This window comes from Schistocerca piceifrons, chromosome 2 (genome assembly GCF_021461385.2).
Source record: "Schistocerca piceifrons isolate TAMUIC-IGC-003096 chromosome 2, iqSchPice1.1, whole genome shotgun sequence".
Classification (NCBI taxonomy): Eukaryota; Metazoa; Arthropoda; class Insecta; order Orthoptera; family Acrididae; genus Schistocerca; species Schistocerca piceifrons.
In genome coordinates, this window is record NC_060139.1 from 828,795,048 (window position 1) to 828,821,952 (window position 26,905).

Here is a 26,905-nt window from a genome sequence, read left to right on the forward strand (position 1 = left end):
CACCAGTGACTTAACTGCTTCTTTAAAAAAATATCCTACCAAAAAAATGTGAAACATCAACAAGCCGATGATTGAATATTCTCCCCTCTTCCAAAGAAATCTTCCCGTAAGTGTTGCACCTTCTGAAGTCTCTATATCGCACTAACCGCTACTCTCAGGACCACCAGCTGACCTCCTGAGAAATATTAAAAAAAACTGTCCACAAGGCAAGTCGCCGACTCTGCTGCAACGTCTGAATCTTTAGTAGGTCGGAGGTGGCAGAACGAAATTGTCACTCTGCAGCAGAGTGTCCACTGATCTGAAACTTCGTGGCAGAATAAAACTGAGACTAAACCTGAGACCTTTGCCTGTTGTGGGCAAGTGGTATACCAACTGAGCTACCCAAGGATGACTCACGACCCGTCCACATTGCTTTACTTTGCCAGTTCCTCGTCTCCTACGTCCCAAACTTCATACAAGCTCTCCAGTGAAACTTACAGGAACTTCATGGAAGCTTCGCTGGAGAAATTCTGTGATGTTTGAAAAGCAGGAAACGAGGTACCGTGGGAGGTAAAGCTTTGAGAACGGGTCATGAGTCGTGCTTGACTAATTCAGTTGGCAGAGTACATGCTTGCGAAAGGCAAAGGTCTCGATTTCGATTCTCGGTCCGGCACACAGCTTTAATCTGCCAGGAAATTTCATGTCAGAGCTGTTTTGCCATGTTTCTTTGGAATACTGTTCATCTGCTGGAGCATTTCTGTTAACATGATACTAGCCCCTACCACGCGCTCCCAGAATTCCGTCCCACCAAATGAATGCTATTATGTCGGATGCCCACATTGGACCTGTGCTGTAAACTGCACAATAGCCCGTGCACCAGCACACCGCTGGCAGAAGCGACTTTCTCCTTAACCAGGCGAGGTGTCTTTACCTGGTGTTCTCCTCCCCTATAATTCTGCAAAGTCTGCTTCCCCTGGGGTTCCCGGAGATCATTTCGCTAAGCCTCGATAAAAGTCACTTGTCTCATATTCTCAGCACTCCTTACTTTCAAAGCTCACACATAAAACCAAACCGATATCGCTGCTACCATCTTTGATAGCAGAATATTTAAAAGAGGAAATGAAATCTGACCATGCACTCACTGTAATCTAACTAACTCAATTCCCCTACAGTCGCAATTTGAAGAAAACTAAATGAAAAGAGACGAGCTCAAGGGCTTCCCACTTTCCACTGTGAAACACATCTCTTCTACTGAACAAGTGCTCTTAGCTCTTAAGGTAGGCGTTTTAGAGCTCATGTTTACTGGACATTTTGCTTCGAATGATAGTTTCTCTCATATCCTTGAACACTGACTATTCCTCCTGGGACATCCAGTATAACGTCACGTCACAGTACCACTGATTGGATGAGAAACGCCAGACTGCTTTATAATTTTTCACATCCTTGTACCAGTGCGGCATATTTTTCTGATGTCTATTTCTGAATCTGCACCTGTACTCCTTGAGCTATTGTACAGTGAATGGTAGAGGATACATACTGTGCCAGATTCATTTTGTCCCATCCCTATTTCCTTCACGAGTGGCACATGGGAAGAATGATTGTCGGTATCCATCCGTATAAGCTAAAACATACTCTAAATTTTCTGCAGCAGTCATTAGTCGCGATGTTTGCTGTATGAAATGAAGTTATCGCTGACTCGTTTAGGAACGAGTTCTCTCGGTGTTTTGTGAGTAGTGCTTACGCGATGTACAACGTCTTTCTTGTAGAGTCTCTCACAGCAGTTCGTTTAGCGTTTCTGTAACATTCTCACACTGACTAAACAAAACTTTCAGTTTCCCATTTCTTCTCCCTTACTTTAAATCCATTTTTTCAAATTTTTCCTGAATTTCCTTTACTGCTGTATACATACTTTGAATAGTACTAGTAGCAGGATAGAACCCTGTCTCACTTCCCTCTCAACTAGTGCCTTTCTTTCAGGTCCTTCGATCTTAGAACTGCAGTTAGGCTTCTGCACATGGTTAAATAACATACACTTCCCGTATTTTACCCTTAACAATTTTATAATTCCAAAAGTGTATTCCCCAAATCGTCAAAAGTTTTTTCTAAGTTTATAAATGCTCTAATCGCAGGTTTATCTTTCTTCAATCCGTCTTCCAAGACACGTCGCAGGATCAGTACTGCCTTGTGTCTTCTTACACTGTTCAGGAACTCACTCTGGTTGTTCCCCCCCCCCCCCCCCCCCCCATCTTTTGTCAGCGTTCCGTTCTTCTGTAGATAATTCGTTTGGTATGTTGCAATTACGGCTTATTAAAATTATTAAAAGAATTTAAAACAGCTGGTAGGTTGGGCAATAAATGACATTTGATGTTCCTAGAACCTTTGTATATTTCCATTATGCGTTTAGGATGCTGCCCAATTACAGATGAGCTGCTGGAAAAAAGTAACAGAAGCGTATTAAATATGAAATATATGTATAAAAGAGCTTAAGTTACATTACAGACACTTCTCAAAGAGTTCATAACATTGAGAACACAGTGAATGCAATGCTTTAAAACCGTTGTCAATTGCTAATAAGCACATCATGAAGATACATGATATTCATAGGGGGACTCTTGTAACCTCGCTTGCACACTACTTTTAGACGACTGAATGTGGCGGCTACAATTCTGCTCAGGTAAGCTCGTTAACGCTTAAGCGTATAGGTTCTAGCATACGTACGTGTGGAGACGTGAGCAACTGTATTATCTTATTCAATGTTTGTTTTTCCAAACCCGTAACACAAAACGAAATGTGACAAACTAAAGTTGCGTTGTCTACTGCAAACTCTCCTCATACCCACTGAACTAAGTCTGTTCCTACATATGAAATTACTGTTATAGGTTTTTAATTACTGTTGCAACTCGAAAGGATATTTGATCTCAAGATAGAAAAATATATGTAAAATGTAGAATAAGTCATACTTTTCATGCCAACAAATACACAAACACAAACACAAGTAGTAGTAATAACAACCAAAATTAATAATTATTAAAAACCAGCTAAAACTAATTAAAACACAAGATATTCAAGTGTCATAAGATATTATTTTCCTTATGAAATAAAATTCTTTGGACATTGTAGAATTGTGATACACGGACAAAAGGAAGAAGAGTATTTTTTCACCTTTCTGTTGTGACGTACCATCGAAAATATTGAAAAACTGCTGTCTAATACAAGCAACTTGTTCGTTAATAATGCTGTTCAGGGCTAAACAACGATGGGCACATATTTTTAATTCCTCAAGAATGTCTAAAAAATTTTCTTTCGGCTCAAAATACATTATGCTTAAGCTGTTGTCCATCGAAAGTAGATGGTGATGATTTTCCTTCAAATGACAACCCAGAGCACTAGCGTGATTATGCGCTCTAAATCTCAGTTTAAACTCCCTTTGCACCTGACCAACATAAAAATTATCGCAAGATCCATATTTGATTTTATAAACACCTGATAGATTGCAATTATCTGACCTTTCATCCATGGTGCGACGTAAACATAGTCCAAATCAATTTTTCGTATGAAATCCTACTTGTTTTTTAGCCTTCCTAAAGTCATCAGCAATTTTTTCAGAATAGGAGCCTGCGTATGAAAAGGAGACATCCCCAGTATCACATCCCCCATCTTATCCTCAACCACTTCCTCTTCTCTTCCCAGTATACTGTTATATATAACTTCCACCTGTCCGTCTTCCATTCCTCGCTTTGCCGGCCGCAGTGGCCATGCGGTTCTAGGCGCTACAGTCTGGAACCGCGCGACCGCTACGGTCGCAGGTTCGAATCCTGACTCGGGCATGGGTGTGTGTGATGTCCTTAGGTTGGTTAGGTTTAAGTAGTTCTAAGTTCTAGGGGGCTGATTGACCAAAGAAGTTAAGTCCCATAGTGCTCAGAGCCATTTGAGCCATTCCTCGCTTTGGACTGGCTTGCCATGTGAGTTCTTGATGTTCATACAGCTTCTCTTTTCTCCAAAGGTTTTTTTAATTTTCTTGCATGTGGCATCTACCTTTTCTGTAGCTGTCCACAGCTTTGCATTTCCTCTCTAGCCATTCTAGGTTTTATATTTTGCACCCACACTCAGTCTCATTTTTAGATGCCTGCATTCCCCTTCTGCCTGCTTCATTATCTGCATGTTAGTATTTTCTTCTTTCGTCAATCAAATCTCAGAACTCACATCAGTATATCTTCATTTGTTATCCGATTTACCCATCTAACCTTCAGCATTACCTAGTTGTTCGTATGATGCTGTCTCTAATTCATCGTTGATAGCTACCCATTCATCTTTTACTGTACATCTTTGCTCTGTCTCAGTGAATCGTTCCTAACGTTCCCTTTAAAACTCTCAACTACGTCTGATTTTTTCACCTTATACATTTCCCATCCAATACTTTCTATCCTTCATTTTTCATCCCATCATCTGCTTATCTGGATGAGATGTAGACATTCATCGACTTTCAAAAACATTTCTAGCGCCTTTCGTCTACCCCCGAAAGATACTAATATCGGCTACATCTTAACTTGTGAGAAGCGTCGCCTTTTTCGTCAAACTCATTTTCTATCTCCTAGTTATCTGCGCCTGCCATTTATCAAAGTCTTTTAAAGTAAAATCGTAGCTCATTCTTTACACACACTGGCAACCAACGCTCTTTGTGCTAATTCCTGCTGTGTAACCTCTGTATATTACTTACATTCCAGATACCTCTGAGCAGAAAGCGCAGAGTTCAAAGTTTAAATCTGTCTGCTGTCGATGGTTGTATTTACATAGAACTCTTTTATCACTGTAATGATGCATGCGTCGTCGCAATGGTGCTACGTCCAAATGGTATCACTTATCAATAGAAATATTGTATCTTACTCTCTGTACCCTCAGTAAGTAGGTCTAATTTGTCCCTATAGTTTTTCTCTCTCCGGGCTGCATAATATTTATAACATAACTGTCGCTATTGCTAATAGCTTCTAAATTTCAAAACACATAAACAGGAAACAAATTGTTTCAGGAAACTGGAAGCGGAGATTGAAGAGCTTGAGGCAAAGATGGAAGAAGCCGCGCGAAATCGGGAACAGCAGCTGCGTAAGTTGTGCAGGACAGCGCTTTTTTATTGGCCACATATTTTTACCAAGGTCAAATGAAATACTTTTCTGTCCGAGACTGACATTCACTATTACTAGCCGCTGTAGAGCAAAGATATTGTTCATATTTTTTCCCTGAGTATCTGTCATCACACGTCTATTGATGCTTAAGACACTATTTTGTCCTTTACGAGTATATGAATTCGACATCTGCTGCATTGTTAGGACCAAAGTTGCTGACAGTTCGAGTATTAGTAGCAAGTTATAACCCTGTGTCGCACTATAGTTCTAATTCTGACACTTCTAATCGAGTGCCGTGGCACAATGGTTAAAACAATGGACTCTCATTTTGTCAGCCAGCTTCATGTTCCCCGTGGTTGCCCTAAATCACATTAGAATTGTCCCTTTGCACAGGAAACGATGAATTTCTTCCCCTTTCTTGTTCAGAGGGAGCTTGTCGACGGAGGCGTTAAATCGTGTGTGTATTTTCTTCTTCCAGTCGACTTGCGCTATCCTCATCGAAAACTAGCATACTTTTCCACTGCACCTCAAGGTATGTCAAGGGAAGCCGTACATTGTCTGTAGCTAGTGGACGTCTTCTTGGAATCAGCAGTCACCAAGGCAAAAACAGATGCTGATGACCGCAAAATTCGCTCCGGGCATCTTACAAGTGCTAGTACTTTTCGTTTTCCTACTTCCAGTTTTCTTCTTCCAGTCGACTTGCGCTATCCTCATCGCAAACTAGCATACTTTTCCACTGCACCTCAAGGTATGTCAAGGGAAGCCGTACATTGTCTGTAGCTAGTGGACGTCTTCTTGGAATCAGCAGTCACCAAGGCAAAAACAGATGCTGATGACCGCAAAATTCGCTCCGGGCATCTTACAAGTGCTAGTACTTTTCTAAAAGCAATATTTATTCTAATTTTTTTTTGTTTATGTACACTGCCTGAAAAAATGTGAAGAACACACAAGGTATGGTTGGGTGACAACGTAGCTTCGTACACGAACACACCATTGGCTGGTATGTAAGTGATTAGAGTTGCTTTTCTCTGAGACAGGGAAAATGGATACCAGAGTGTATTATTGTTGTTTGTTTTTAGTGCTGTTAACAGGCCTGCTAGGGTAAATAAGAGGCGTGGACAGCGTCAGGAGTCATCACTGTGAAGAACACGGAGATGCTGCGTATTCGTGTGAGACAGAGTTGTCAGCAGCTGACAGAGTTTGAAAGGGCCCTCGCTGTGTATCTCCATTTGGCCAGCTGGCACACGCATGTGACAGTGGCCCGGCACTGGACTACACAGGGACGTGAGGGAAAGCATACTAATCAACAGGTTTCCTGACGCTCTTAGTCGATCACCACAAGGGAGATTCGCTGTATCGTGCGCCAAGGACGTTGTAGCACCTTCGCATCTGCACCTGCTGTCCGACAACAAGTAAAGGATTCTATGCAGCACTCTGTTTCATTCCGCACCACTGCTCGGGAACTAGCAGCAGCCACAGCAGGGAATTACCGTCACATGCGTAGGCTGCCGTAAGCATCACAACACAAAAGGCTACAGCCGTGACCGGGAACCGCGGACTGCTGATGGATGACATCATACGGAGCTCAGCGATGAATTGCGCTACGTCACTGACATCCTGTGATCCTCAAGTGTTGCCTTTCATCCAACAGTATCCTTAGTAGCGTGGCAGCAAGTTTCCTATATCCGTCACCGATAGAACATGTCTGAGACCGACTTGGACAACTCCATCTAGAAGAAAAGAGCCAGTATCTAGGATAACAAGGACCAGCTGCAAGAGTTGTGGTCCAACTTACCTCAGGAAAGTATACAAGGGCTTTATGACATCCTTCGAAAACGAGTCAGCGCGTGCACTCTGAGGCAATACGACATCATACTGATAAGTGGGTTCATTCTGCAACGTTAGCGTAACAGGCAAGAAGGACGTGTACCTAGTTAGAGAACACAAACAGTCAGGTGCTAGAGGAAAGGGCTGGGGAAAACCCTTGAACATCATTTGTTGTTAAGTACCTCCTGTAAAATTTTATTAACAACAAGAAATTAATTAAAACTTGTGCTTCCAAACTGATAAATCGTCATTGTTTTCAGAGAACATTATTCTTTTCTATTTATAAGAAAAAATATTCAAGATGAGCTTTAAGAAAAATTATTAAATTCCAAATGCCACATGTTAAAAAATTTAGACATGCTTCACAGAGGATTACAAAACATCAAATACATTAAATATTAATGATTTACAATTGACCAGCCCGACGTCAGATCGGGGCATAAGCGTCCTGGCGGCACAACAGGCGCCAGGTGTAGACATCTGGCCCTTGCCCCTGGCGACAACAAAGTAAGCAAGACTAAGTTGACCGCTGCAACATGTCCAGCAAACCTCTTAAACAGCAGAAGCGTAAAGCAAAACAAAATCTTTGAAAGATACCACACTTGGAGTTGATATAGACACGGGAGAAACCAATAATCAAAGGTTATTTATAACTCTTCAGATTTCCCGGCCATCTAATGACATCTTGGGCTGTCGGGTGTTCTGCCGGATATCAGCGTCGTACTTGCACGATATTTCGGTAGCGTAACTCGTTACCTGCATCAGGTGTGACCTGAGACTACTCCTCGAGTGGACCTGGTCCAGTATTTATGCATGTGGCCTTCCCCCTTCACCAGGCGCTCCCTCTGCGGTCCGCGCCCGCTCGCTGCGATCTTCTGGAGCAATGCCGTTCCCTTTTCTGTCCGCTGCAGTCCTGGTCCACTCGAGGAGTAGTCTCAGGTAGCACCTGACGAAGGTAACGAGCTACGTTACCGAAATATCGTGCAAGTACGACGCTGATATCCGGCAGAACACCCGACAGCGCAAGATGTCAAAGGTTATTTATGGTTTAAATGTAAAAGAAGTATTTGAGAACCGTATAAAAATTCCATTTCTTCTGCTTAAAATTAAGGAGGGAGGTATACTGAGCCGGCCGGAGTGGCCGTGCGGTTATAGGCGTTACAGTCTGGAACCGCGTGCCCGCTACGGTCGCAGGTTCGAATCCTGCCTCGGGCATGGATGTGTGTGATGTCCTTAGGTTAGTTAGGTTTAAGTAGTTCTAAGTTCTAGGGGACTGATGACCACAGTAGTTAAGTCCCATAGTACTCAGAGCCATTTTTGGAGGTATACTGATGTCTGCAAGAACCAAGTCACTGCCACTGATTAAAGTGGATCCCCTTTTTTTTAATTACACCACAGAGGCAACATCAAATCTAAAGTTAAAATTGAGCACAGTCCGCAAGACCTTAAAATCAAAATCACAAGGACACAAATATTTGCACTTTTACTTAAAATCGGGCACCTGTGATTTAAAAAAAAAAGAGTACTGTAAACAGATAAGGTAATTGCCATATAGGAGGGAGTTGAACACATGACAGAGGCCTCTTCAATAATCACCAACTGAATGCAAAATGCGGGAACGCAACACAACTGAATTTGAAACCCAAATGGAAGGAAAGCGCCCAGCCGCTTCAAAGAAATTGCAGGCAGCCGATAAAAGCTACTGGCGAACATTACAAATGACGCTCACCCATAAACAGAAGGATCTAGAATGTGACTCTATACTCGACTGCAAAATCAAGAAGTGTTCGAAAAAATCCCTTGGTGAAGGTATTCCGAGTGACTAGGGCAGCGCGGAGCACGATCCGTAGGCTCCCCCGAACCGCGGTGACTTCTCCAGGAGGAACCCCGAAACCACGCGAACTAGCACAGCCAGGACTGGGGGAGTCTCGCCAAGCCCGTCGCGTTAACAACTACACTGTCCTGTATGGTAAACGCCGGCTCATGACGCTTCCACTGGAAAATTCGTGCCATCGGCAATAGTGGCCATCCGCTCCACAAGAAGCAGGTACTCTCCGCCAGTCACCGCAACCAACAACCGTCCGCCTCGATCACCTCCCTCTCGCTCGTTCCACCCCTTCCTTCGTACTACAGATAGAGACCAAAATACTCGAAACGCCGCTTTCCCGTAACCTGAACTCCCAGGCAGGGAGGTCATTAAGGGAAAACAAAACATACCAGGTTTAACCAGACTCACATGTGTTCTTTGCACGTGGTCAGATGCCTCGTCCTTCACTCGAAGTGTAACTAGAGTGGGGAACTCAAGTATGCGCCACGGACCCACAAAACGTGGCATAAACTTACTGTATATCTTGCCACCTTTGTCACGAGCTCCAGGGTTGTGAACGTAGACCACGTCGCCTGCTTTGAAATTGGCAGGTCGGTGTCCACGGTTGTAGCGAGTCGCTTCCCTTTGATGGGCCCTGGCAATGTTTGCTTTCGTCCTGCGACAGTTATCCCTAAGAACCACGGGAGAGGCTAGATCTAGAAGCAAGTCCGCTATTTCCCAAAAGTTGGACAGTGGTGAATTTAAAAGATGGGTGAACGTCAAAGACGCTGGTACAGCTTGGTGACCTTTGTGCCTCATTGTGTTAAAAGGAAAATTCAGCCGTGGAAGGGAACGGTCACACTTCGACTACGCCTCCGAGTGGTAAGTAATGCTTTCAAGTTCCTGTTAACCCCCTCTGCGAAAGACGGTTGAGGGTAATAGAGGGTGGTAGTTACGTGATGGATACCATGTCAAAAACAACCTCTACGAAATTCCCGAGACATGATGACTGGGGCGTTATCGCTCATGAGAATGAGAGGAGGACTAAAGAGCGAGATAATCCTATAGCACTGAGCCCTGCGGTTACAACCCCCTGGGCATCAACCATACAAAACGAGAGAAGGTGTCCACTGGATGAAAATATAACGGTAACCTGTCTGAGTCGGCGGAAGGGTGCCGATATAATCAATGAAAAGACGTACCATAGGACGTTCGGCATGGGTGGAATGCAGGAATCCGCTCTGACGGCCCGAACTGGTTTTGCCAAATTACATTCTCGGCTCTGCCCAACCATTCTCCTTACATCCCTAAAGAGCAAGGGCCGGGTCACATGCTGCTTGATCTTGTGTATTGTTTTATAAATGCCTAAGTGTCCGCCTAACAGCGACTGATGATAATATTTAGAGTTGGGGGGAATGAGATGTCGAGGCAAACAAATTTTCCAGTTACCATCGGCCTTGGCTTGTAAACACGAAATTCCCCTTTAAGCTAGTATCCGGACACTTCCTCCCCATATTGAAGACGCTGTTTAATATGCGACAACCACAGAAGGGAAACTTGTTGCTGATTAGAATCACCAGACAACACAGGCACCTTCGCCAAGACTGCACTAATAGTGGCTGCCTGGTCGTACGCTCGCGGAAATGAAAATTCCTCATCGACAGACTCGAACACGCGGCTAAGAGCGTCAGCGACGTCGTTTTCGCTGCTCCTTAAATGCTTTACTGTGAACTTGAATGTAGAAGTGCGTACCGCCCACCTCGTAATACGCCCCATCTTAGGGGAGCGGGCTTGCACCCGTGAGAGAACCTGATCTTCACTTTCCGACGGTGCACTAAGTAAAACTTGAATTTTTCAGTTCTGAATGGGACATCGAGCGCCTCAAGCTCGTAATTCTAGTAGTTGGCCTCTGCGATCGTTAAAACGCGTGACGCTGAGAAGCAGGGCGACGTTCTCCGTCCTGTTCCTGCAGCAACACGGCTGCTATTCCCGAATTTGTAGCATCAGTTTGTAAAATAAAGGGTAAGTCAAAATTCGGGACGGCCAATACCAGGGCGTTACTGAGAGCGCTCTTCAGGGCATCAAAGGCAGCATTAAATTCAATGGAGCCGCCAACTCGGCGAACTTAGATAATGAACTTCCGAAAAAAAATTATCATAATTATAAACTGAACATTTTTGGTTCTAGGAGGACGAAAACTATGAATAGCCAGAGTCCACGAATGGTCCTCATGAACCCCATCAGCTGAAACTAAATGAACCAAAAATGAGTTCTAAGACAACACTAATTTAACTTTGGAAACTTCGCAGTTAACTCCACCTCCCCTAACCTCCTAGTACATTTGACTCAATTTTGTAATCACTGAATAACATCACATACTAATTGGACGCGTGAAGTTGCATTTCGTTTCCTTCTTCCCTTCTGTGTGCCTCACCTCCTCTGTCGACAAGTATATTTAACCGCCTCAAATTTAATCAGACTACTTGAAGAGATTTGAGCAAGTAATAAACCTACCTAACTCAATCAAATGGCACCACTAACGACAGACAGCCGATCGACTGCACTTCTTATGTCTTTAGTATCTGTTCTGTCGTGGAAGCACGGCTAAACCTTACCCGACGGGACTTGTAGCGTGAACCCCGGCTCCACAGTCGATGTCGCGATCACTCGTCTGTGCAGTGGCGCTCAAGTCTAAGATAGCGCGTTTGAATCCAGGTGACGGAAGAAATTTTAATCGCTTAACCGCCGGTTCTTGACCGACGAGGAGAGGAGAAGTGGTGGCGGAACGAACCTGATCACGAGACTTTGCGCCAAATCACTCCACACTATGTCGTGGACGGAGGGCAAGTGTCGATGGTGGTCCGTCTGGCGGATGGCGAGCTCGGTGCTCTACTCGGTGCTATTCGAGAGCAGTAGGCTACGCGCCGGCACCGGGTTTCACCCTCGCCCTTTATAATACAACACAAACATGACGGCACATTCATTATATTCACATGTACTCAACATATAAGACAAAATATTCACATACCGCAAAGAAAGCAGCCATTGTACGTAGGGGAAAAAATCATTTCAGACTAGACAGCTGAACCTACCTCTACAGGTGTCCCGGCCAAAGATACTATACGATTATTTCTTTCTTTGAAATAAAAATGAAATGAAAACCCTTAGCTGCTTACAGGCGCTGACATACGTCAACGGGGACATATGAAAACGTGTACCCCGACCGGGACTCGAACCCGGTGTTTCCTGCTTACATGCTAGACGCTCTATCCATCTGAGACCCCGAGTACACAGAAGATAGTGCGACTGCAGGGATTTATCTCTGGCACGCCTCCCGCGAAACCTTGGCTTGATGTACTTTCGAGGTGGCTTTATATCTGTATGGGCAACAACAGTACATATATATCTGGTGCCCGTACATATGTCATTCATCATTAACGTCTTCGTATTGTATGACCAAAAAAATGAATGAGTTTTTGAGGTGAAATGGGAACTTTCTAATAGAGGTTGCCTTTTTGGTTATCTCAAATAGTAATGCCTTACCTGAATGGTTCCTGTTGTTTACTTTCCGTGCTATCGTTCGCAGCCTGCTATTTTGCGCAAGTGTTTATTTTGCTGTATATTCTGGAGCTGATTTTGTGTGTGTGTGTGTGTGTGTGTGTGTGTGTGTGTGTGTGTGTGTTTTGACTCGTTGGCTTGGTGGGCCAACCAGTCACCAGCGCAGTGAGGGATAATTTTCCTCTACAGCCTTAGACTAATTTCTGCTGGTAACCCTCCACTCTTGATAAGCGAGCGTGTAATGAAGAAGACAGCACAACATTTACTTTAAGTGCTGTCGATTTTGTGGATCATCTCATCCATTGTCCTGGTCGCTGCACCGCTTTTGAAGTGCGCAATTTCATGCCGCTGTTTTCGGCAATAATTTTGATCCTATATTATATGGCGACTAGAAATTCCATAACTTTCCAAAATTAAACTGACGTTGCAAATACTTTTAAACTTTACCGTCATCTCCTAAGGCGATCGATGCGCTCGCGAACTTAGAAACATATCGATGTAGAGTGTGTACTGGCAGGGATTTTACACCGAACGCTGATAGTACCCTTTTAACTCCATCTCAGAGAACTGCTGCGTCTTTTGGGTCGAGTCAGTCTTCCAAATAAAGATCTCCCTTGAATTTCCAACTTTGACAGTTCGTATATCAAGACGCTTTGACACTCATTATCAAATGCTTTCTCGATTAGAAAATTAAATAATATGAAAACGAAAATCGATCGACGTATGCAACGAATGATATGTTTATTGTGGAAGCTGCCAAAATTTAACACAAACATTTCCAAGTAGCAGTGACAATATCTGCTAGCATATGTACGCTGTAGGCCTCGTGTCAGCCTGCTACGGTCCCAGGTTCGAATCTTGCCACGGGCATGGATGTGTGTGATGTCCTTATGTTAGTTAGGTTTAAGTAGTTCTAAGTCTAGGGGACTGATGACCTCAGATGTTAAGTCCCATAGTGCTCAGAGCCATTTGAACAATTTTTTTGCTCGTGCCAGCATACATATATAAACTTGTGTTTCGCAAGCAGTCTTTGCAATCACATCACAATCTTTTCAAAATGTTCACTAATCGCTGTAGAGAGTTGGCGCAAACAATATATTGTCCATCTCATCTTTTCGTGCCTCAACGGAAATGGTTTCAGTTGCCACACAGATTGATGTTTCTAGCTCATCCAGAGCAGTGGGATAGTTGCGGTAGTCAGGGTCTTTCAACGAGTTCCACAAAAAGTAGTCACAACGAGTCAGATCGGGTAAATATGGAGGCCAATCCATCCCTCCGCAAGTAAATTTGGGTTAATCCAAAGCAGTAATTCTATTCCCTAAATAGTCATTAAGAAAGCGAAAAATCTTTTCAGTGCGATGTGGTAGAGCCCTGTCTTGCACAAACCACTCTGTGCGTGGTCGAGCCTCTAACGCTTGTTGCGTAGTGATGAAGTGTCCAAACACTGCAGCGTAACGTTTACTGGTTACCGGTTCTTGCATGAACATTGTCTGCTACATACATCAGCCCAAATCATAACTGAGGGTGACAGCATGGTTGCACTTCACACAAAAGGGAATTTTGTCGTAATCCCAAGGTCACCAGTTTTATTTATTGCTGTATCCATTCAGGTGGCAGTGCGCTTCGTCTGGGAGCAAGCTGCAGCCATCAACAAATCCTTAGCTATGCGTCTTTGTCGGGAATTGGTTAGCAAAGTCAGTAAGTATGGGTATGACCGAGTAACTTTGTATTTTGAATGGAAACGTGTGTGGACTGCTTCTTAGTATTGCATGCGTGCTGGAACGCTTCAAACCAGTCTCTGGTACAATTCTTTACACGGATTTCCTTAGATATCACTGAATATGTCCACAAACTGTCGCGATATTTTCAGGGATAGCTACAGTTGATCTGGGACCAACATTCCCCACTAGATCATCAACCACGCTGCCTGTCCATTCGAATTTGGTGAAGTGCTTGTGGATGGTTTTCTTTCTTGTGCTGTTCTGATGTGTTATGTGCCAGCACCAGAAACACACGTTGTTCTATAGAATACCTGATTTCACTGTCTTTCTTCAGTGCACTGGCCTCCTTTGACGTTTCAACGGTGGAACTAATCGCTCTGGGTTTCGGAGAACTGTTTATAGGTGCTAGGTACTGCAACTACAGAGGCAGCTGTTTAGCAGGTTTTGTAACAACTCTAAACTTATGTATGAAATTCTGACAGCTTTCACAATAAATGTAGCTTTCGTTATATTCTTCTATCGATCTTTTTTCTCCTGTTATTTAATTTTAAAATCAGCGAGACACAATAAACGTAGCTTTCGTTATATTCTTCTATCGGTCTTTTTATCCTGTTATTTAATTTTAAAATCAGCGATACGTTTGTTGGCCACTGTGTACCCAGCAGTGTTCTCAATTATTCCTGTCTTTTCTATATAAGTCAGATAGCTTACAGATAAACAATACTGGAGGTTTTTGATCGGCCTTACGTAATCTAATTATGCTTAGCATCACAATCTATCTGCAGTTCCGGGTAGCCCGATTTGTACGTGAAGAACACAGCCGTGATGAATCTCTGTTCCTCAGCTGTTTGTGAAGCGAATCCACTAGTATGCATCTTCGACCAAAAATGCAGTGTTAAATTAAATAAGATTACTGACTCATTTACCAGAAATGTACCTGTGTCTCACTTCTCCCTGAATTAAAATATATCTCGAAGCATATATGACATGTAGCTGTTATTTATTCATCAAGATAATTATTTAGGGAATTTCACTCCTGGAAGAAGTCCTTCATAATTCTTCAAAGGACTCTTATAATAAATTATATATAATAATATATATTATACAATTATACACAGTTGCTTTTTAGTCTGTTCAGCATATTCGACTGTAAAGTCATCCTTCTTTAGCGCAGTCTACTTCATTCGAAGCTTACCTTAGTACGCTAACGTCCTTGCCATAGGGGTAACACCGGTTACCGGCAGATAACCGCAGTTAAGAGCTGATGGGCTTGACTGGCACTTGGATGGGTCATTGTCAGGGTCTGCCGAGTGTTGTTGGCAAGTGGGGTGCGCTCAACCCTTGTGAGGTCAACTGAGGTGCTACTTGACCGAGAAGTAACGGGTCTGGTCACGAAAACTGACAAAGGCCGGAAGAGCGGTGTGCTGACCACATGCCCCTCATATCCGCATCCAGTGACGCCTATCGGAAGAGAACGACACGGCGATCGGTCGGTACCGTTGGGGTTTACGAGACTGTACGGAAAGAGTTTTAGAGTTTTACTTTAGTAACTTTAGCATACCATGATGGGTTTGCAAACACGCACAGTGCGGAAATCTTCACGAACATCATATTTGTTACCACTCGTCGCTGTTGCCAACTTACCTGTGGCACTATAAAGCCTTCCACAAATGCCATTGCAACACGAGACTGGTGACTCCCTGCCATCCTCTGAACACTCATTTATATTTATTAGACTTATGCTCAGGGTATATGTATTTCGGAAAATGTATAGTTGAATTTATTATTATTTGGAAATATCTCTGGTTCAGCTTACGTGACCCTTCTCTCTCCGCTTACAGAGAACCTGGAGAAAGCAAGCGAAGCCCGCCAGGTAGCAATGCTGAGGGCACGGGTCCGTGAGTTGGAGCGACGGCACGAGCGCCTCAAGCGGCAAGGAGCCACACTACAGGTACTCCCCTCTATCTCACTAAATGGCTAACTCGGCTCATGGGTATGGTACACCGCCCCAGTTGCAAGCTGCCTATCTAACGGCATCCTTGGGCACAGAAATTGGGTTTCAGTATTCCGTGCAAATATTGGCCAAATTTAAAAATTTAAAATGCGGCCGTAATCTACTAATTATGTTAAGGGTTTAACGCAGTAAAACAAGCGTTACAATTGGACACTGTATATGTCTTGTAACAAAACCACTTGGACAAGAAGGCTTTGCTTGAGCCAAGGTAGCTTTCATTGACACCTACTACAAAATAGTGAAAGGAAAAATCATCTATCGCTTATTACATTTTCGCTGACCATGCAGCCAACTTAAACATTAAGCGTGACGTTTCAATTTATTACTTCTTTATTACTGAATCTATTCGCAGCACAATTTGCTGACAGTATCCACATATACCACTGAATATACTTGCAAAATTATGACATTGTACAACACAGTTCAGCAGATATGACTAAACATTTAGATGTGTGAGAAACTATATTTTACGTAAAAAGGAATGCACATTATTCAGACTATAAGGGACAGTCAAATGAAAAGTAGACAGACGGAAAAGAAGGAAGTAAATTGATTCCAAAGTTGTTTCGAGTACACTGGGGAAGTTTCGCTAAGAAGTCCTTACAGTTTCTCCAAACAGTTCCGATCTCTCCCCAATGGAATTCTGTATTTGTGGCCGTAGATTTGCTTCGAAGAGATGCACGCCTGGATACAATCATGGTTCCGTAAGTAGCCGCAAACATTCACATGAAGATATTAACCGTCTTGTTTCAAGTGGGATGAATTTATTAACAGTTATGGAGATTACTTTTGAAATAATGAACACTTCACTTTTTCTATCTGTCTCGTTTTCATTTGACTGCCCCTGATATATTCGTACTGCGCTTGATGATACGACCTTATAAGACCACTTGGTGACTCTCAATAAGTTTTAAACTAGTTCGAAACTTTTTGTAAGTTTTTTCTCACTTACATGCTAAAGTCATATATTTAACACATTAACTACTTTTTAAAGTAACCAGACGTCTGCAGCTGTTTCATACACCGGAATTTGATTCTTTAAGATATCGCGGATTTACTAGAATACCCTAAATTCTGTTGATTTCATTCGACCAATCTCAGCTTGCCACAGACAGAGACTGGGAACATGCAGACATAAAGCAGGGTACCCTGTCGTAGTTAAAAAGTAAGTCCTTTTCGTTTATATTTTTGCTGGCAATAGACCAGTAACGTTGGAAGAACAGTCATCTTTGGAAACCCAATGGAAATACACAGTCGCACTCTTATATGATCTACAGTCAACTGTGCCATATGCCAAAATTTTATCTGTGAACTTGTTAATTTCTACTAATAATGCAAGAATTGATGTCTACTCTATCTATCGTCCAATATTTCTCAGGTCTTATCCTAATATTTTATTTACAACATTTTCTTGTGTTGTTTTACTTATAGTGTTTTTTGGGAGGAGGGCTCCACGGAACGCTGAGGTAAGTACATAAAGTTCCATGAGTCTGAAGTTGATTAATCTGTGGTATAATGTAAGGCGTCTTTCCCTGGGAGACTTCAAAGAGAAGGTTCACCAACTCTGGTCTGAAAGGTTTCCTTTTTGTGTCGTGCATCTGCAGTTCTCCTCGCGAAACATGAGTGTTGTGTCTTTACTAAGAGTGTTTACTTCAGATAGCTTTAACTAGTGCGTGCAGAACGTGCTGCTGTCTCCGTGAAACCTACTGCCTTCAGAGAACCCCTTTCAGTGGTACCAACCGACACTATCCGATGGAAGATCGCCGTTAACAGTGCAGGCAAGTTTGGGATTAAACGTAAATACTCACTCCAAGTTTAATGATCACCATCTTAACACGACTACTAGTCTACCCCCCGCCGACCAAATACTGGCGATGACACGAGCGGGATTATAACCATCTGCTTCCTGTTCCTGCCCTAGCGTGTGCTGATGACTTGTTACTGAGGCAGGCAGAGAGAGGTTAGGCAACATAAATAAGCTGCCTTCCGTGTACACTGGAGTAAAGATAACGTAAGCAGCTGAAGTTCTCTTCTTGAAGTGGTACTCACGTAGCTGAATCACTACCTCAAGTGTAAATATATTTATTTTGATAACGTGATATGTACCGAAGGTTCGTTATCAATTCGTAAGGTCTGCCGATTTTATCATTACGTCCAACCATAGATGGGATCTGACAGTGGATAAAATGTTCAAACCGGAGGCTGGATATACATGCTTTCCCAGATTCACAGGATTGTTGGCATTATGTCACATTTGTCTGTCAGGCGAGAGCATATGTAATGCATCTTAGTAATGACAACAAAAGCAGCAAGACAAACAATTGGTGAGTCAGACTTTAATTGGGTTTTCAATCGTCGAATGTTCGTTAGGTATCGAGAGGACTAAGCTGAGAGAAGGTAAACGACATTGTCAGAGGTTCTAACAACAGTTGCGTTGTGTTTTTATGAATTTTTCGAAAAATTAGAATTTAGTGGCACATCATTGTTGCCCAGATTTAGCTTTAGCGACAGAAACAATCTACGAAGTCAGTAAGGAGCCTCTAACGCCAAAAATGACTTACCCCGAGGTACCAGTAAATTTTAATTTTTGACAAAATGCTTAAAGCCTGGATGGAACCATGATTCCAACCTTGGCGATAGTGGACTCTGAGCTAAGGAAATTGGTTGTCACAAGGCATTATTTGAAGTGAAAAATTAAGGTCCAGGGCCCGTGAACGTCAAGGAACGATAACTCAGCTAGAAAAGATAGAAAATGACCTATTTGAAGGCTCTACCTCCATATTCACCTGATGTGTAGTAAAGAAGCCAAGGATATCTTAATTTCTACGTAACCGCGATAAATATTAAGAGTTGGACAAGTCAGACTTCCTATCGAGCACTGTAACTCTAAACTTGTATTTGGTTCACCGAAATGAAAGCTAACTAGTTTTCTTAAATAAAAGAAAAATCATGAAAAGTAGAGGTTTGTCACAAATTTATCTGTCGAAAATAATGAAACTTTGGCTGAGTGTAGAGCACATAACACGATTTTTAAGTTAATAAAACAGTTCCATACAAAGAATTTTTGTTGAAATCTAGAATATGTTTGAAAGTGTACAAAAGAGTTGTCACGGTTTGATGTAGCGTAAGAAAATGGAGCTGAGTGTGATTTCTTAAAGCAAGAATAACAAAACATAACGTGATGTGTGGTGCTGTCGATGACAGTGCCCTCTGCTGCATATGTTGTTTCAAGCAAAAACTAAACTGAACTCCGTTCGAACTGGCCTCGAAATGCCCAATGGTACCGACCGACCGCCGTGTCATCACGAGACGATAGGCCTCAGTGGAAGCAGATTTGGAGGGGCTTGTGGTCAGCACGCTGCTCTCCTGGCTGTTGTCAGTTTTCGCGACTGGAGTTGCTACTTCTCAATCAAGTAGTTCCAAAATCGTCCTCACAAGGACTGAGTGTACCCTACTTGCCAGCAGTGCTCGGCAGACCTGGACAGTCACGCCCATCCAATGATCTCTATGCTACCTGGATGTTGAACTTCAGCCATTCTATCGTGCAGCCATAGATGCTTACATTTCGTTTCTTGCCAAACTACAACATGGCTGCTAGGAAATGTCACTAGAACATGAAAAGAAAATATTTTTCAATTCCTCTCCCTCATAAGCCTATTACTTCATATGTTGACATAAAGTTCAAAACAAGAAATCAGTCTGCAATTCTTTGTCACATGCAGACCGACTGAAATTTGTTTGCCAAACTACAATATGGCTGACGATACAAAGCCCGTGTATTTGCAGGCACGCTGCAGTTCAACAGACTTTGACTCTTTGTCAATGCGAACTGCCATCATGTACTAAAACATACAGCTGTTCAGCTGATCTGCTTACTGTAGCTTCGTACATCACTACCGTGTTAACAACAGACTTAACTTATACATCCAGGTTGTATAGAGATCACTGCGCTCATCCAAGTGCTAGCAAAGCCCAACAGTGATGAAGTTTGGTGGTCTGAGGGGAACCGGTGTTACCACTATGGCAAGACCTTTGGCATAAAACCACATCTAGGCTGGCGGATATAGCGATCCTCATCATTAATCCGCCTGGTGGATTCATCCTGGGCCAGCACTTCTTCCCACCCCAGAACTGACGCTTTAACATGCATGGCTATCTGGGAGGGTATTTCAAGCATATCTTCAGCTTTTTTTCATTTATGACTTGTGAATCTATTGGTCATAATTACTTGTTGCACGATATTGTTTCTTCAGCGACTTGTGCTTCTGTAGTCTTTAGCTTTGTTAAGTTTCAAACGTACTTTGTTCTCAGATGTAGAGTTTTACGCATAAATGACTTGAGTGACGATAGAACAGATATATCTTTGTATTTTAAAATCATTGTTATTCGGTTTTAGCCAACAGACTTTGATTCTTTGTTTGTCAATGCGAACTGCCATCATGTCCTAAAACATACAGCTGTTCAGCTGATCTGCTTACTGTAGCTTCGTACATCACTACCGTGTTAACAACAGACTTAACTTCTATGTCAGTTATTTCATGTTTCCTCATATTATTGTTATTTTCAAGCTCTCTCCCTTCAGCTTGCATAACTTTGGCTGAGTGAGGCGAGGTAATGATTAAGACATCTAACAATCAGGAGGAACATGTTTCAAATCTCTAGTCAGCCATCATGGTTTAAGTTTTCGTTGTGTTCGCTGTGTCATTTCTGGTGAAAACCTAAATAACAAGACCCCAAACACCAATTCCAGTCCCCCACTATCTCCCCCCTCCCAACCTTGTCCAAGCAGACTAAATGATGGTTCTCTTGGTCCTCTCAATCGCTGTGCTCTTGGCTTAATACAACACCCACAGCAAAGTTCAAGGCATCACATTATAAACGGCATTTCAAAGCCAGGGTGCACCAATAGAAGTGAACTGACCAATGCTTCTTAAACTTCTTGCATAGATATTTCACATTCTGTGGTACATTCAAAAGTTAGTCCTTCCTTTAATGACATACTTAATAGTTTAGTCACAATAGCATAATCCTTTATGAATCACTGGTAATAATTTGCTATTCCAAAGAAACATTGTACTTCTCTTACTTTTGTTGAAGCTGGGAAATTAGACACAACTTCCATCAATCACAAGTCTGACTTTACCTGAAGTAATGGACTTGTGACTCTGCAAAAGAACATTTTTCCAAGTTCACAGTTAAATGAGCATTCTGTAACCTCACTAACACATTTCTCAATCGTTCTGCATGTTCACCGATCGCTCAAGAGAACACTAAAATGTTATCCAAAGAAACCAAAGAGGTAGAGGGTCTCAGACCTCTTAACAATAAATTAGAAAATCTTTGAAATGTGGCAGGTGCATGTCAAAAGGCGTCTGCAAAAACTTGTACAACCCAGAAGGCACAGTAAAAGCCAATTTCGGCTAGCCCTGATGAACTATCGGGATCTGATGGTAGCAACAGCCCCTATCAAGGTTGGTGAAAAGGCTACAATTACCTAGTACGTCAAACGTTTCGTCAATACGTGGCAAGGAACAGGTGTCAGGGATTATTTATAGTTCTCATGTCCACACAAAGGCGATAGATCTTCCCACTGTTAACTGAATTCGTTGGCACAACTACAACTGGACTCAGCCATAGGCTGGCTGATTGTTGAATAATTACTGAATCTAGTTGTTGCTGTGTTGTTTCTTTCATAACATATTGTAACTGAGATGGGATTTGGTATGGTTTCTGCGTGATTGGCCTTGCATTTCTGGTAGGGATTTCATGATATATTAGATCAGTAGCTGGCAAGTATCGCATCTCTTCAAATAATCATAAATACTCCTCTACAACCACGTATAAGGAACTTTGCTCAGAGTCACTTAAATGGGACAACTTATTCTGCAATTGCTGCTTAATAGATACTGTGACTGTGTACGCTTCTTGGGTTGGTAATGATTTTCCTCTTTCTCTTAACTCTGTTTTTTGGAAAAGGATTGTTACTCTCGGTTACTTCCTGCATACTGGGCAGTATGATTCCATTCGGTATTACTACATTTCTTACAACAATACGCAATAATTGTTACTTTACCGGCCATGATTTCTGTTACACGTAGGATTCGCTTCACATGCACTTGTACTCCGTCAAGAATATCATTTTGGGTGATCAGATCAACCAAAAAGATGGTCTCTTTAGGTCGCTTCATTTTCACTGTCAACCAGAGAACACTGCCAGTGTTGCAGTTTATTGCTACAGCAGAGATTGCCTATAACACTAACATACAGGAAGAATCGAAATGTCTGGGAAAGGTGCCCTCCCTGGACTTCCTCGTATCTTTCAGATGCTGTCGCCGCGAAAGCGGTAAACTACGTCATCGAATTTGTGAAGACTACTTGTAATTGTGAGTGGGGAAGTAGCCGAGCTAGTTCCGACTCCTCTAACTTCACCAATAGTAGCTTGAATTTAAAAATTTGCCTTCGGTGGGGCTACTTGTCTGTGCAAATTGACAATCTGCTCTTATAATCCTATTATTTCACGATGAATAAATTTGTCCAATTGTGCCTGACTAATCTCTTTTATTTGGGTAAAATCGTACACATGACCTGGATTTTAGGATGTAAATCCCATCTTCACGTGCTACAAAAAAGCAAGGAAAACTGAGAGGGGTTCTTCACGAAATTAATTAACATTAAATAGCCCATTAAAATGTGAACATAAGATTATACCTTGATTGCATACGAAAAAGCTATACCAGTCACATAGAAAAAATCCAGAAAATTTATCAAGTAGCATGCAAGATCCTGTGTGAGTGAGGCATGAAAAGGTTCTCTGAGTCAACCAGTACTACGCTTGGTGAACAGGGCCTAACAGAAAAAACACGAATGTAACAACAAATAAACACACACTGCCAGCCTAATATAGCTTAAAACCAACTGTTAACGACTAGACATGTGGTAAGGGCTTAAAAAGCATATAAGCCATAGAATGTCAACTGAACCTGAAAAGTAGCTTACCATGTAAGTGTTGAGTGCGTAACATTTCATAGAAGCCCAGCAAGACCAGTCAACAGACAGCCACACGAACCGCAATAAGACTCCTATGTAGAACACATGCGTCAGAGACTGGCTGCCACTGGAACACCTAGGGCAGTAGGGAGCACCGAAGAAACCATTGGTAACAACTTCTGAGGTTCACAAATTGGCATTCTATGGCTTACATCCCTTCATTTTCATTTCTTAAGCCCATTCCACGTGCCTAGTCGTTCGAAGTTTTCATTGGTTATATTACGCTGGCAGTGTGTGCATATTTTTTGTTACATTCATATTTTTTTCGATTAGGCCACATTCACGTAGTGTGGCACTGGTTGACTCACAGAATCTTTTCACGCCTCGCTCGCAAGGGGTCTCGCATCCTACTTGATAAAACTGCCTGGGTTTTCTGACATGACTGGTACGAATTTCTCATGTGCTAACAAGATATAACCTGATGTTCACATTTTTATGGACCCTTTTAACGTTAATTAATCTTACAAATGGTCCCTCTTAGTTGTGCATGTTTTTTTGTAGCGCCTGATAATGGGATTTACATCCTGAAATCAGCGTCGTGAGTACGATTTTATCCAAAAAAAGGCTAGCCAAGTATAGCTAGAGCAGATTTATTCACCGTGGTCAACGTTACCAAGAGTTTTAATGTCCCGCAAGGAGTATATTTAGTCTATATTTTTGACTACGAGGTTTCTAAGTTTTCGTTGCAAGGACCCAACAAGGACTTTTCTTCCTCAGTCTCTGAGGTGTTATCGGCCTGTGGCTGCGTTTCAGGCATGATTACAACAAAACGGGACCTGAAAGTTAACAACAATGAATCTAAGCAAATACAAGAATTAAAACAAACCCTTCAGGACGAACATTGTCTACCCCTTCCGGAAGTTGGCAGGCACGTAATCTCACTCTGCAGATTGGCGACAGGATGCAAAAACGGTGGCTAGCGACACTCACATTAGCAGCCGTGTGGAGACGGGGGCAGCAGAAAGTCGCGACAGTGTGGTGGGCATCACCCCTGATCAGAGGTGGCAACGGCGAGGCGAGGACCACTCGGGCGTCGACATCGGACCCTCTCACCGGTGACAAGAACAGGCACCAGTGATGTTGAGCACAGCCCAACATCGGACAGTGGAACCGCAGCAACTGGTGGCGAAGTGAGCAGGGCCCGGCCGGCAGTGGCGTGGCAGCCGTCGATAACTCATGAGTAGAACTCGGCAAGCGCCATAACTCAATTTCCCAGGAACATAGCTCAGCGGAGGATGAGCCAAAATAAACGTATGCATAGTCACGCGATCATTTCTGAGAAACAGACCGTCAAAGTGCTAAGACGTAATTTAGATGTCGTTTAGGATTCAACAAGTTCAGCCCAACTGACGGCGTAGTGGCTAGCTCTCACTTTTGCATCCCATGTTCGAAACCAGATTATTTTATTAATTGTAATATGACACTGAAGAGCCAAAGAAAGGTAAGCTTGCCTAAAACCGTGTAGGGCTCCCGCGACCAGGCAGAAGTGCCCCAACACGACGTGGGATGGACTCGACTAATGTCTGAAGGAGTGCTGCAAGGAGCTGATACCATGAATCCTGCAGGGCTGTCCATAAATCCTTAAGAGACTGAGGGGGTGTAGATCTCCTCTGAGCAGCACGTTGCAAGGCATCCCAGATATGCTCAATAATGTTCATGTATAGCGAGTTTGGTGGCCAGCGGAAGTGTTTAAACTCAGACGAGTGTTCTTGGCGCCACTCTGTAGCAATTCTGGACGTACTGAATGTCGCATTATCCTGCTGAAATTGCCCAAGTCCTTCGGAATGTACAAAGGACATGAATGGATGCAGGTGATCAGACAGGATGCTTACGTACGTGTCAACTGTCAGAGACGTCTCTACAATTATCAGAGGTCTCATATCACTCCAACTGCACACGCCCCACACCGTTACAGAGCCTCCACCAGCTTGCACAGTTCCATTCATGAGGTTGTCTCCATACCCGTACACATCCATCAGCTCGATACACTTTGAAACGAGACTCGTCCGAGTAGGCAACATGTTTCCAGTCATCAACAGTCCAATGTCGATGTTGACGGGCCTAGGCGAGGCATAAAACTTTGCGCCGTGGAGTCATCAAGGATACACGACTGGGCCATCGGCCCCGAAAGCCCATATCGACGATGTTTTGTTGAATGGTTCGCACGCCGATTCCGAATTCTTCTAGTGTAGAGAGTAGTGTTTCTATGTAGATAGAATCGTAAGCTTTTTTAGGCTGTTAACATAATTTTGCCTCATCATCGTGTAGCGACTTGTTATTGAAATGAGGTTCAAGCTATGTTCTACATATGATATTATGTTGCAGAAATGTACTTCATATGAGTCATTTTATTCATACTTAATATTTAAGTTACCCATATTGTTGCCTGTTCCCAAAGAAGTTACTAGCGCCCACGCTAGCTCACGGACACATTCTCTCACCAACGTTATTGTTTTTTTTTTTTTTTTTTTTTTTCTTGAACGAAGACATTAGTAAATGGTATCCTCTGAAAAGTTCGTGTAAAAATAAAGTATAATTTAAACGTTTTGGAAGACAAAATATATTGGACAAGCTATGTGGCGAACAACCCGAGTTAGTAACCGGGAAATCAGTAGCTTGAATACTTGAATTGTATTGTATTTTAACCCGGGACCTAGAAACGACGGAGAGGCTCCGTCCCCGCCATAGCCGCAGTGGTCCACAACCCCACGACGACTACCGCAGTCCACTTCACCCCTCCGCCGCCCCACACCGAACCCAGGGTTACTGTGCGGTTCGGCCCCCCGTGGACCCCCCAGGGAACGTCTCACGCCAGACGAGTGTAACCCCTATGTTTGCGTCGTAGAGTAATGGTGGTGTACGCGTGCGTAGAGAACTTGTTTGCGCAGCAATCGCCGACATAGTGTAACTGAGGCAGAATAAGGGGAACCAGCCCGCATTCGCCGAGGCAGATGGAAAACCGCCTAAAAACCATCCACAGACTGGCCGGCTCACCGGACCTCGACAGAAGTCCGCCGGGAGGATTCGTGCCGGGGACCAGGCGCTCCTTCCCGCCCGGAAAGCCGTGCGTTAGACCGCACGGCCAACCGCGCGGGCTAGCTTGAATACTTAGTAGTGACTCGTTTCTCGAGGAGGCAATACACAATCCAACTACATACATTATATTCTAGATTTCCTTAGGCTTCCCAAAGCGGAAGTCAGGCAATTTATTTCGATAATCTCACTTTGGACTTCTTCTACATATTGAGCTTATGTGCTATCTGTAACGATATCTCTGTCGAAAGGGCGTTAGATCATAAAAAAAGAAACGAAGCCTTCGCTCTCCTACGTGTGGAAATGCCGACAAGACGCAAAAGCCGTATCTGGACACTTCCATTACTGCTGCACTGCGGTAGCTGTCCGGATGCACGTATTACCAGCTGAGACTGGCGTGACACATGCAACGGCACGAGAGTTTTGTGACGTCGCTTCCTGCTATTTCATGTTACGGAACCTTTTCGTCAGGTGAAACATAATACACTAGTGGCCATTAAAATTGCTACACCAAGAAGAAATGCAGATGATAAACGGGTATTCACTGGACAAATATATTATACTCCAAATGACATGTGATTACTTTTCACGCAATTTTGGTGCATAGATCCTGAGAAATCAGTACCCAGAACAACTACCTCTGGCCGTAATAACGGCCTTGATACGCTTGGGCATTGAGTCAAACAGAGCTTGGATGGCGTGTACATGTACAGCTGCCCATGCAGCTTCAACACGATACCACAGTTCGTCAAGAGTAGTGACTGGCGTATTGCGACGAGCCAGTTGCTCGGCCACCATT

At 43.1% G+C, this 26,905-nt stretch overlaps 1 protein-coding gene across 1 annotated transcript in view; it reads left to right on the forward strand.

Annotated features, from left to right (window-relative positions):
* LOC124775905 overlaps nt 1-26,905 on the forward strand; it is a 476,308-nt gene that overhangs the window by 359,356 nt on the left and 90,047 nt on the right. Inside the window, exons 11-12 of the mRNA XM_047250740.1 lie at nt 5,006-5,079; nt 15,854-15,963. Coding sequence (XP_047106696.1) covers nt 5,006-5,079; nt 15,854-15,963 — 184 coding nt within the window. The remainder of the gene's footprint in view (nt 1-5,005; nt 5,080-15,853; nt 15,964-26,905) is intronic.